The 12,811-nt window shown below is 38.1% G+C and overlaps 2 protein-coding genes across 5 annotated transcripts in view; one reads left to right on the top strand and one right to left on the bottom strand.

Moving 5' to 3' along the window:
* Window positions 1-558: 558 nt before the first annotated feature.
* On the bottom strand, window positions 559-8,124 carry LOC121301050 (cytochrome P450 3A27-like). 4 transcript variants are annotated; one of them, XM_041230146.1, is made up of 14 exons: window positions 7,761-8,123; window positions 7,229-7,445; window positions 7,017-7,110; window positions 6,535-6,587; window positions 6,008-6,107; window positions 5,253-5,366; window positions 5,072-5,160; window positions 4,564-4,712; window positions 4,134-4,261; window positions 3,142-3,235; window positions 2,437-2,597; window positions 1,237-1,463; window positions 927-1,089; window positions 559-849 (listed from the first exon to the last, which is right to left on the bottom strand). In XM_041230146.1, the coding sequence occupies exons 4-14, from the start codon at window positions 6,567-6,569 to the stop codon at window positions 754-756; spliced, it is 1,356 nt and encodes a 451-aa protein (XP_041086080.1). In that variant the 5' UTR covers window positions 6,570-6,587; window positions 7,017-7,110; window positions 7,229-7,445; window positions 7,761-8,123; the 3' UTR covers window positions 559-753. The 4 variants fall into 4 exon arrangements, with proteins under 4 accessions (XP_041086080.1, XP_041086078.1, XP_041086079.1 ...); XM_041230144.1 differs by lacking the exon at window positions 7,229-7,445 and having other exon boundaries at window positions 7,761-8,124; XM_041230145.1 differs by lacking the exons at window positions 6,535-6,587; window positions 7,017-7,110; window positions 7,229-7,445; window positions 7,761-8,123 and adding exons at window positions 6,453-6,478; window positions 6,603-6,886.
* Window positions 8,125-11,382: 3,258 nt separating this feature from the next.
* Window positions 11,383-12,811, top strand: part of LOC121301005 (netrin-3-like) — a 41,398-nt gene continuing 39,969 nt past the window's right edge. The window contains exon 1 of the mRNA XM_041230067.1: window positions 11,383-11,570. The gene's annotated coding sequence lies outside the window, so the exon portion shown is untranslated. The remainder of the gene's footprint in view (window positions 11,571-12,811) is intronic.

Raw genomic sequence — 12,811 nt, 5'->3', positions numbered from 1 at the left:
TTTAATGTGTATGTTCTGCAGTCATTAAACCCTGCTTCATGTTGTAAAGAAGTTTCCCTTTGAATGGAAGTGTTCTCAGGGACATTGTTGGATGTAGTTGCTCATTACTACCATATAATCCTTTGCTTACTGATAGTATGCCTGCTGCTTAATTTTAGAGCTAAGCAGTAAAACAATGTTCTATACAGGTTACATGTACTTAGTAGTACTGAACGCAATCCCCAGAGCACCCAAAACTTTAAACAGCAAACAGTGTATCCTCAACATGGCATTTGGACCCAGTGCTGCGATGTTAGTTACTGTGATTGTTCTGCATTGAACAGAAACACTCAATAGGGTGAATAGCACTGCAATGTGTGTAAATTCTTCTGAAGTGATGTGTGACCAATCCTCTCCAATTACTTTCAAGGAAGTTCATCTAATATACATATATATATTTGAAAGTAATGAATATTTCCAGATGCTTAAACAAACCCAATCTTTAAAATATGTTTACGGATTTATTTTATTGTTACAAAATACAAATTCGCTGAAGCATGATACAGATTATTATTTATTTTTTAATTTTAATGAATTAAACATTTTTTCATTTAGTGTTTTAATGCTTATTATTTGAGCTTTTTTTGGTATTTTGAATTGCAGAAGCAGCTTAGGAAGATAGGATCCTCTTAATGAAAATACATGCTTGAGAGTGGCAGGATATTAATACAAAATACATTGTTAAAACAAGTTGGGTGAATTTCACTTTGATATTCATTCTTCGTTGTTAGCAGGAACCCGGGAGACAACCTTCAGCTCGATGGGTTTTTTCGTCTGGAGCAGTCCTTGGATATCCAGCTCAGGGGGGATCTAATGATCCGGGTAAACACACAGTTAGGTGACTTAACATACATGCACATTCAAATCACGGGATTCACTGTGCTTACCTGAGTCTCCTTGCAGGGAAGAAAGGTGAGGTTCTGAAGCAAGTTAACCATCGCCACTTTCACGAGGATGATAGCAAACCTCATTCCAATGCAATTACGAGGACCCGCTCCAAATGGTAGGTAGGCATACTGGTCCATGTTTTCTGTCTTGTCTTTGCTGAACCTGTAAACATATACACAAAAATAATTCTAATAAATGAGCTTTTTTTTAACCTGCTGATCACAATCCAAATAGTACTGTATTTACTCATATAGTGACATCGTAGTACAATAAATAAATAGTCAAAATGAAGATTGCATAGAACTTCACCTTTCAGGATCAAAGACTTCAGGGTCCGGCCAGTGTTTTGAGTCGCGGTGCAGAGCGTAAGTGGGTATCGTGACGACAGTGCCCTTGGGGATGGTAACCCCATTGATCTCTACGGTCTTCTTACAGACCCTGTCAAGCCGGGGTGCTGCAGGGTACAGTCTCAGGGACTCATTCAGTGCCATGTCCAGGTACTCCATCGCCGCCAGCGATTCATAGGTCACAGGAGCCTGGGGAGAGCAGAAAAGGAATTTTAAAACCCAACAAATTTTTTGTAGAAAACAGCAAATTTCCTTTATGTGGCTTTTATTTATTTACACCATTAGGTTGACTATTCAAGGTACCTCACCCTTAAAACTGAACGAAACATAAAGCAATTCTCATGCCACTTGATTCTTACACTTTAAGTTTGCAGGAAACTTAAAAATAAGCAAAGCTTGATTCATGAATTTGCAGCGATGCTGAATTTCTAAAAGAGTACTCTGTCGAAACCGATGGGTTTCATTTGTTGCAGTATTGTTGTTGTCTGTAGCAGAAAAAACTACTAGAGTGTATTTTGAGAAATGAAAGCATGATTAGCACGCAGGTGGTCAGCAGACTAGATGCACTTCTGTGATACTGGAACTCACTTTGACAGTAGATACAAGTAACCGTCTTTCTATCATCAGTAAGTTTTTAAAAATAAACTTCCCATTCAGAAGTCCTTCAGTTTGAGTGCTTTGCTACATAAAGTTGTTCCGTGGCTAATTTTATATTCAAATGATGACTATACTCATTCAATCCTGGCATTAAAATGGTGAAGCAGGAAATGAATTACAGCATGCCGAGAGGAACAAGAAGTTGCAATATAACATATAAGGAGGGCTCTTCCTTTTCCTAGTGGATAAGACTTACGGTAAACAACATTAATCACAAATGCAGGTAATATCTCCCAGTGGGGATATTGTCAGGTCACCATGCCTATAAATGTATACTGTAGACAACTGCTGATCCAGTTGTGTATGTAATGAAACTTGGCTAGAGCATTATTTAGACCCTGCAAGATCTCTACGAATCAGCCTTTCAATCGCACTGGTAACAGTACCTGCTGTACAGCCTTCCATTATAAAGAAAGTACATCAGTGAGTGTTGTTTATTTGGCTTGAGAACCATGGTGTTGTTCAAAGCAGCTTTGACAGTATGTGTAGAATGTCGGACCCTCACCTTGTTTGGAAGGACTCGATCTATCTCCTCCTGCAGCTTCATCATTGCCTTGGGGTTGGTTGCCAGGTTATATGTCAGGAAGGAGAGAGTGGTGCTAGTGGTTTCATAGCCAGCGAAAACAAAGATCATAGCCTGAGACAGGATCTCATGGTCTGTCAGACCTACAGCGCAGGGGGAATGAGAATAATCTGTCAGTCTTTAAACCACTGAAACACCTGGCAACATCTAATCTATGGACTACAGACTGTATACACCTATTAAAGTGGCAGAATACTAACACATAATGAAAGAAGAGTATTCTGATATGTGATATGACACAAAATTATGTTTACCCAACTTTTTAGCTTGACAAAATATTGGTACATCCAATGGAGGTATACCCAATTTTAGAATGTTAGTTGTGGTGCAGAACAAGCCTTGACGAGCACAATGATACCCTAATACCACAGGTAAATAACTAGGAGAATTCAACATTGGGCCAAGGCCTCAAATACCTAGTGTGTGCTAGAACTGTTTATACTTAATTAACCATAGTATATGAACTCTTTGGTCATTTGTTATTTAATTGTGATCCCCATGCCCTGTTCTATGCCAGAGCCAAAATACAGCACTCTGATTTGGACACACCTCAAGCTAAGATGCTTGGCATCAGGCACAGTGTTCACAGCATGCTAATTTAGCCCTGCAGTAAGGAGGTATTTGTACCTTTTGAAGGCTGTTCATCTGTTTTGGATTGAGCGCTTTTATCTGGAATCTGAGAATCTACCATCAGCTGCAAGAAATCTACCCTGCTACCTGCCTGCGAGAAAAGAACGGAAGTGATTAGGAACAGGACTCTGCCCCAGCTCCACATAATAGAACTGCAGGCTCTGCTCCAAAGATAGCCTGGGGTGTACAATACACCTACGATTTAAGGTTGGATAAAGCTTGGTTGGATCACTGCATTTTGATTTAAAAAAAATACAGATGGATACACATGCACAATTGCAAGAACCACTTATGTTTATCATAAGTTATTGATCTTAAAGAGTAAAGTAGCGGGGTTCCAAAAAATATAGCGTTAAGCATCCCCACTTGTTGCTACAACTGTTTAAATAATGTACCTGTACATTTTATTTTCATTGGTAACATCCTGAAAACTTTTGACACTTTAAAGTCCGTTTCAAAGCTCTTTTCAAAATGTCCGTTCTAGTGCACTGGATTTGAGATCTGTCGTCTAAAACACTGCAGGAGGCGCCATGAAAACCAAAAAAAACCCCAAAACTTAACAAGTGCTCTGGCTTTTCTGTTCCGTACCTCATCATGGATCAATAATCCTGACGCTTTCAGTGCACTAGAGCGGACACTCTGAAAAGGGCTTTGAAATAGACTTTAAAGTGAAGTGTAAACAGTTGTCAGGTTGTTAACAGTGAAAATAAATAACAGGTATGTTATTTAAACAGTTGTAGCAACGTGCATCACATGTGTGATGCTATATATTTTTCGGAGCCCCCTTTACCATGATGCATTGCTTTCTGGTTCCAACTTTTTATTCAAAATGATACAGCTACACTTTAATAAGAATAATAGAAATTCAGCTTCTGTGTTATCAGAACATCTCGTTCAAAGACGCTCTCCAAAGTTTACCAGATTACAGTGCCCAGAACTGTTCAGGTTGTCTGTACAAATGCCTGGCTGAATGAGAATTTTATACTTACAGTATGGTAATTCTTCTTCCGGTCAGACTTCATTTTCCGAAACGATGCGTAGAAGAAATCCATAACCGAATTTGGAATAAACGCAATATTTAATTTCTTCAACAATGGCAAAAGAAAAGGGAACAGAACTGAAAAAAATCGGAAAATAAACAGACTGTAATTCTTGTCAGTAACAGACAAGTTTAACTTGCCTGCTAACATTTAACTTAATTGTGCCTCTATTAACCAACTCCTGTTCTATCGGCTGCATGGTTCCACTGTCAACTCTGTCTCAGCCCACCCACCGAAACCTACCATGCTGTTTAAAAAGTAAATAATGCATTTGACAAATGTTCATGCCAAGAATATAACATATTTAAAGAGTGGCTCATCATTTGTTAGGCCTGTTACTATACTATTTAATTTATTACTTTTTTTTAATTGAACTTACTTAAAATTAACAAAAATGGGTTAAAGAGGGTGAATTTCATCATTTTCTTGATGTTGGCTACAAAGGGATCTTTAGGATTGTTGAGAGAGTCAATGTCTACACTGAAGGAGGTGCTAGTGACAACATCCATACTGTATGTACCAAAGATCCTAGGAAAGAAAAGAGAAATGAAGCTTGCTTATAATTTATTAAGAATGTTCTGTGATAATATTAAATATGGTTATATATATATATATATATATATATATATATATATATATATATATATATATATATATATATACTTAGTAACTTTTGTAAAAAAAAGATAGGAGAGTAGAATGAGTTTATAATTAAGACAGGGGGACCTATTTTGCAAAGGCAAATCATTTTACAAGGAGAAATACAAAAGTAGCAATAAAACTACCCATAACAATAATTTAACTTCCTGCAGCCATGTTGTTACTTGCTAGTTTCATACTGTTGAGTGTTTTTTTTTTGTTTCTTCTATTGAATTCCCTCCACTCACTCTTTCATTTGAACAGTCTCTTTGGCATCTGCTTTCTTCTGAATGTTTCGTAGCAAAGTGTCTGCATACTGCTTGACTATTGGGAAGATCTGAAAAAAACAAGCCCAAAGATTGAGACCGGGAATCAAGCCACTAATTCATTCCAAGGACCGCTGATCTTGAAGCAAAAACAGGTTTTCACCTGTTTAAGTCTTCCACTGGTGAAGGATGGCGAGAGCACACTGCGGATTCTTTTCCATGCCTCATCTTCCGCAATGGACAGGGCATCATACAATTCCCCGTTCAAGCCTAAATTCTGAAAAAAACAAAACGTGAGGTGTATTGATGATACCAGGCAATCACAAAGCAACTGACTGGGGGATTGGCCAGCTGTGGAACTCTGACCCGCGCTGCGTCTGCTTATCAAATCCTCTGACACACAAATCCTTTTTACAAATCCTTTGTTGGTGACTTCACTGACTACAAGTCCACCATATTATAATATCATTTAGTTAAGGGGATTTTAACATCCCACAACAGTATAAGTTGGGTGTGGCAGAGCCGAAGGTTCCAGTAGTGGGACCTCCCTTTCTAGTGGGAACAATGCTTGGCCAATTATAGGCAGATTTAGTTAAGCCGTTTTCCCATTGTGTTCTGTGTTAAAACATTTATTTTTATAGATTATAGCACTGATCTCCCTTTGTTACCCTACTCTCAGTTACCATTGCCGGTACCCTAGCTGTGGCTACCTGTAGTTGTTTATGGAACAACAATTTTATAAAGATTGTAACTAAATCGTGGGTGTCTGTGTGGCTTTGCAACATCAGTTCCTTTGTCCAGCTCCATCTGTCTGAAAAGCCCCCACAATCCCCCCCATGTTCATAACCAGCATTATATTTAGATATAATTTCAGGTAGACTTTCAAGTGCGTTAGAGAAGCAAGAGTAACAGGCATACCCGCCGGTTAGTGAAGATGCTATAGCACTCTTTAACTAGGATTGTTTTTATCATTGCTGTGTCCATCACAGCCAAAATTGGCAACCGTCCATCATAAATCCTAAAGGAAAAAAGCAACACAATGAGACAGCCAGTAGTGCAATGCTGGGTTAACATTTTCTTGATAATTTTGTGATTAATCAAAATGCACATAGAAATACACACCAAATGGTCTTTGTGAAGACTTTTTTGCAAAGTTTGCCTCTATTTTTCTTTCTACAAGCAGAAAGTTACAGCATACATTTTGTCAAGAGTTGTACTAGTTTATATTTGGCATTTCTAAATTCCTCTAAATTTGTTCTGATTGGCAGCACTGCTTAGGGCTCTTCAGATCAGTACTGTGGTATTCCACAACTTCTGTTCATCTGTCTATTCATCCATCCAACTTGAAAATCAAGCTTCTTACCTCGAATCTTTCTTGTGCAGATTATGCTATGTAATAAGAAAAAAACAATTTTATACCTCAGTTAGCACTCCTTTAAACTTACCCCCACATTCTTCCGTACTTCTTAAAACAGCCCATATCAAATCCGTGAATACCCTGAAAATCACTCACAAAGTCAGTGCACAGCTTAAAACTGTTTCGAAGCATTCAGTTCCTTTTCAAGCACAGTTGGGGTATGTTGTATGAACACTTGTCATGTGGCCATTGTCGGAATGAAAGGTACACGCCCATTCTTAGTTCTCTCCACATCTTAAAATAAAGGAATTATTGATCGCACGAGGTAGAGATGCATCAATGAATCAGTTATTGATTGCCACAGCTTACCCTGGTGCCTATTTGAAATATGTTACAAGGTCATCAGGTATTTTGTCACATTAAAAATAACAAAAATAAATCAACAAAAAACGATTCTGTATCTTACAACAGTAGTCTGCTAGTCTGGTTACATATATATTTACAGGATTTCGCATAAAACAATATTGCAACAATTTAAAGAATTCCATTTGCTCCAGTTCTACTACTCACCTTCCTGTATTCCAAAAAAGTCCCTATGAAGGGCAAGGGTCTAGGCCCAGGAATCCCAAGCTTTTTAAATAATCTATGTGGCCAAATCCCATACCTGTCAAAAAAAAAAAGTTTTAAACCTCAAACTGCCCTATGGAAATGCGTCGGGGCTAAAACATCACATTGGGTAACATAAAACAACTATGCCTAGTTTTCAAATGATTCCATTATACCTGTTCAAGGTAATAATGATTCCATTATTCCTGATTTACGCTCTTTGCAAAGGAGCCGCTGCTTTCTTACAGCGGTATCGGCGCTATGCTTCAGTGCAGGAGGTCCCGGGTGCGCGCCCGCCCTCTGCCAGCGTGTGGATTTACCAGACCCTGTTTGAGGCGCCTGACTGCAGGAACCTAGATCACTACAAAACAGCTGAACCTTGTGCATCATGATCTGAAAGGAATCGACGCATGTTTATGACATAAAGTAGATATTATTTAGAAAAAAAAGAAAACTAGCAATCGAAATAAAACCAGTCCTGTCCGGTTAAATGACTATCACATTAACTAACAGCGTAATAACAAGCACGTACTCTACGAAATCGGTCTCTTGCTGTCATATGTACATGTAATTATACTTTACATCTGCATAATACAATCTGAATGGGAAATACTGAAGAAAAGAAACTACATTCTCAACTAATACGTTGTTTCATAAAAAAAAAAAATGTAAGAATTAAAAGCAAAAATAAGAAATCGGCATACTCACACAAATAGTAGCGTAAAGAATAAGGCAAGCAGAGTCCAAGTCGCCATTGAAAACGCTGGCAGGAAAGGCATCTTGGTTTATGTCAGGCGCTGTTTTTGCTCTTGACCTTCTTCTCTGGTTTTCACAGGTTTCGCTTAAACTATTTAAAGTCCCCTGTGTCTGTATCTGCGTTTGTCTCCAAACATGTGACGCGGAGGCGGAGAATGGGGAATCGAGACTACTGTAACAATGGTAACAGTTGCCCCGTGATACGTCTGCACACTTATTATCTGAGGTCTTTATTATTTAACTATTTGATTTAAGTTAACCATTATGTGTGTCAAGCGTTTCGGTGTCACCTCTACCTGGTACGGATAAAAAGGTAAATGGTATAGTTCCTTAATCTACACGCATGTTACTGTCGTATTTACTGTATTGATTGTTTTCACAAGCATTATTATTATTATTATTATTATTATTATTATTATTGCAATGCAAGAACGGCTGAATACAGGGCAACATAATACCGTTAACCCCAAACCGATGTTAAAGACAGTACTGCAAAACAAAGTGATACTGTTCCTTTAAATTACTTTCACCTGAAACAGTTAATGTAGCCACCTGTTATCTTAGATAGCAGGATTTAACAACCCTGAAATCCCGAATTGTAGTACTACAGGACATGAGCGTGATGGATGTTTGTTTTTTTTTTGTTTGTTTTTTTAAAGATTGAAGTCCAATTCTCATTACCGTTGCGTGTCAGCCTTCCCTGCTGCTGATAAACAACCAGGTCATATTTAGTTAGCCTGACACAGGTATCACTATTATGCAATGCACACAGTGGCTTTGACTTGTGCTCACACTAGGCAATACTGCTGACAGATCAATACTAAGCATGGTAAAGAGGAAGCTCTATCTAGATCGTATCTCTATATATATATATATATATTATATATATATATATATATATATATATATATATATAAGTCCAAGTTCGATGTCATGGAACTATAATTCTATACGAATCCGAAAAATTATGACTATGTCTAAAATTTAAAATAAAGTTCCTTCAGGATAGTCTGATTGAAGCACAGTCTTTTGGCTCTGAAAGGCTTCCTTAAATCGCCATTAACTCTTCACAAAGAATTGGCATACACTTTAAAATATGGATACATCAACTACATCATAGTTAGCATTAAGCACTACAATTCTGTACTTGGGAGGATGGAACGCCACACACTGATTACATGTCATTTAAACAGTATCTGTATTGGGCAGCAGCGCCATTGCATGATGTTGCAAAACAGGTTGATTTATTCTTGATTTTACAAGACTGTAATATAGCAATGAGAGCCACAACATGTTAACTTTTTTGAGGATGCAACATCGATAATGGATAATTGCAAAGCATATGACATGGTTTATTTAGATTTCCAGAAAGCTTTTGACAAAGTCCCGCACAAAAGATTAATTCTCAAAGTGAATGCAGTTGGGATTCAAGGAAACGCATATACATGGATTAGGGAGTGTTTAACATGTAGAAAACAGAAAGTACTGATTAGAGGAAAAACCTCAGAATGGAGTGTGGTAACCACAGGGATCAGTATTAGGTCCTCTGCTATTCCTAATCTACATTAATGATTTAGATTCTGGTATAGTAAGCAAACTTGTTAAATTTGCAGACGACACAAAAGTAGGAGGAGTGGCAAACACTGTTGTAGCAGCAAAGGTTATTCAAAATTATCTAGATGTGATTCAGAACTGGGCAGACACATAGCAAATGACATTTAATAGAGAAAAGTGTAAGGTACTGCACGCAGGAAATAAAAATGTACATTATAAATATTATATGGGAGATACTGAAATTGGAGAAGGAATCTATGAAAAAGACCTAGGAGTTTTTGTTGACTCAGAAATGTCTTCATCTAGACAATGTGGGGAAGCTATAAAAAAGGCTAACAAGATGCTCGGATACATTGTGAAAAGTGTTGAATTTAAATCAAGGGAAGTAATGTTAAAACTACAATGCACTAGTAAGACCTCATCTTGAATATTGTGTGCAGTTCTGGTCACCTCGCTATAAAAAAGATATTGCTGCTCTAGAAAGAGTGCAAAGAAGAGCGACCAGAATTATTCCGGGCTTAAAGGGCATGTCATATGCAGACAGGCTAAAAGAATTGAATCTGTTCAGTCTTGAACAAAGAAGACTACGTGGCGACCTAATTCAAGCATTCAAAATTCTAAAAGGTATTGACACTGTCATCCCAAGGGACTTTTTCAGCCTGAAAAAAGAAACAAGGACTAGGGGTCACAAATGGAGATTAGACAAAGGGGCATTCAGAACAGAAAATAGGAGGCACTTTTTTTACACAGAGAATTGTGAGGGTCTGGAATCAACTCCCCAGTAATGTTGTTGAAGCTGACACCCTGGGATCCTTCAAGAAGCTGCTTGATGAGATTCTGGGATCAATAAGCTACTAACAACCAAACGAGCAAGATGGGCCGAATGGCCTCCTCTCGTTTGGAAACTTTCTTATGTTCTTATGTCCAATATTGCAGCGGCTGTTTAACAGCAATATGCAGTTACCTGACATGGCAGCAGAGGGCACACTCCGCTCATTGTAGCCAAACGCATGGACTGCAGTCACCCTGAACTCATAGCTCACGCTGAGACGATCCAGGTTGACTGTGGGATCAAGGGGACAAGCGCTTCACAAATGTGTCCCATCAGCCTTCATCTGAAACAACAAGCAAACAAGCAATGCATAACCATTAAACTCACAATAGTGCTGAATACAAAAAAAAGAAAAAGAAACCAAATTCAGTAACAAACGTCTCTTGTTTGAATGAACTGATGTGACCAAAGCTCATTAACCGCTACAGAAATGGCAGAATGGAATAATGGTTTTTGTTTTGTTTTGTTTTTTCCCCAGAGCCGGACACGTTCAGAGTAGTGGCGTTAACCAGCGGGGGTCTGAACGCAGCAGCCTCTCCAGACCGCACATCTGACAGGGGGCTGGACGCTCCTTTGGCGGTTCTGGACGATCTGCAAAACAAAACAAAACAAAAAAAGTCTTCAGCCTTCCACTCCGCTGAAATGGCCCAAGACATACAAATCTTACTGCATCTGAGACGCCCACTTGTGATGCTTTCATCATTATTCAGACTGGTGTGAAGGGTTATCCCTTCAGTATAGAGTGGAGGGGAAATGTGCTCTTAATTACTGCATTAAACCCTCCGCATAGCATTATAACTCGGCTACCCGTTACAAAAACGCTTCAAATGCCAAAACAGCTCGTGGACTATTAAATGAAATGAAACATTATAGCTTTCGCGAGCAAAACCTAAGTCAAAAAAATATACAGGTAAACAGTGTTGCCACAATCGCTTGCTCGTTGTTTGTAATGTGTCTATCCTGGTGTAAAAATAAAACACAACATTGTATACACAAACAGTAGTTATATCATTACTATGATCATATTTAGTGATGCATTACTAGAACTACACGCAATTGAAATGCACGATGCACGTACCACGGACGTGAAGGAGGTGGTGTATGTGCATAATTCTGCCACTAGAGTGCGCCCATGTCTCACAGGAAAGCAGACAACAGAATTCCTCCTTGAATATCTAGGCACATCCAATAGAGAGTTGAGCCAAAAACAAAGCGAGTCGGGAGCCGGCGGCTGGCATTTTCATAAAGGTATTCTCCACAGGGAACCCGTGCAACAGAAGCTGGGCTTTCAGAAACTACCCGGATCCGGTTTTCAAGAACCCCAATTAACCAACGACTGCATTCATAAATGTAAACAGCTTGAAGTTTCTGTGACAGTAAGTGTGACTCTGCAGTGTGTATCTGCCTCTTTTTCTATGTATTAATGTACCTTGAATTGTCAGTGAAGATTAGCGCTCACTGCCCGGTGGATACGCGTTCTCCTTAAAAGGTGAAGAAGGGTCTGGTAAACAAAGCGTGGAAAAGAGGAAAAAGATTGACAGATAGATAGATAGATAGATAGATAGATAGATAGATAGATAGATAGATAGATAGATAGATATTTGATAGATATATATGCACAATTATAGAAATATAGATATAAATTATTATCCTAAAGAGCTGATCTACAGTTAGGGCCAACAGTTTTACATCGCCTAGAATTTTAGGACTGATTTTGTATTTTTTATTTACCATCATGTAATCAGATAAGCTATAAAGTGATATTGAAAAAATCTACCGGAGGCCATAACAGTAGTACAATATTTCATGTTCGATTTTGAAATGTCACATTTTTCAATTTTATTTTGTTACGTATATGGAAAACTACAAGCGGTATTTAATTCAATTTGCAAACGTAACATTATTCAGCAGTTTTCTCTCGACTATGAAGTAAAATTACTTAATTCTATAGGGTAATGCAAAACCTTTGACCATAGCTGTACATTGCAAACTTTTTAAAGAACAAAATCTCTCACAAAAATATTACAGTTATGCCTTTAATTCCTTTATCCAGCAATAATTCATGAAGGAATGTTGATCTTCTTAAGATTAAACGCTGTGTCACGCGAAACGAGATACATTTCGGAATACTAATAATTCTTCAAACAAGCAGAATCTAGGTTGCGAGTTTTTATTACAATCATGTAACACAAATGTGCAGTTTTGAAAGAAACACACGCTGAACATCAATTTTGATTTTAAAACGTCATATCTGCGTATTGGTAGTTTATGTGGTTTATTCACTGTGGTCCATTTAAAGAGTAAGTAGTTTTATTTTATTTTTTTCTGTCCACGTGCCTTCTAATGTGTGTTTTTTGTTTCTTCTTTGATAAGCCTGTGTTATGATGAGTACAGGATCCGTTCTACAGTCATGTCAGTATACATGCCAGCACCCTCTTGTTAGTGCGTTGCTGTATATTGCCAGAATTGCAGCAGGATAATTGTATCCAGATTAGCTGGCTGTTACTATACTATACTATAAAGACATCAAGCCAAAGCTTGCAACTGTTTGTAGGTTTTGAGAACATTTGGCAAATATGACCAGCAGGGGTCAGCATTACCTCTCGCACCAGACACA

The sequence above is a fragment of the Polyodon spathula genome, chromosome 26 (assembly GCF_017654505.1).
Source record: "Polyodon spathula isolate WHYD16114869_AA chromosome 26, ASM1765450v1, whole genome shotgun sequence".
Lineage (NCBI taxonomy): Eukaryota > Metazoa > Chordata > Actinopteri > Acipenseriformes > Polyodontidae > Polyodon > Polyodon spathula.
Note: the sequence above shows the minus strand (reverse complement) of the source record. Positions and strands in the feature narration are given on the sequence as shown.

Coding starts and splice junctions, on each gene's coding strand:
- LOC121301050 (XM_041230144.1), bottom strand. CDS start 7,831: ATGCCTTTCCTGCCAGCGTTTTCAATGGCGACTTGGACTCTGCTTGCC. Junction 4,262..4,563: donor CCCATTTTTGTTAATTTTAA/GTAAGTTCAATT, acceptor GATTTTTTTCAG/TTCTGTTCCCTTTTCTTTTG. Junction 3,236..4,133: donor GGAAGAAGAATTACCATACT/GTAAGTATAAAA, acceptor CTTTTCTCGCAG/GCAGGTAGCAGGGTAGATTT.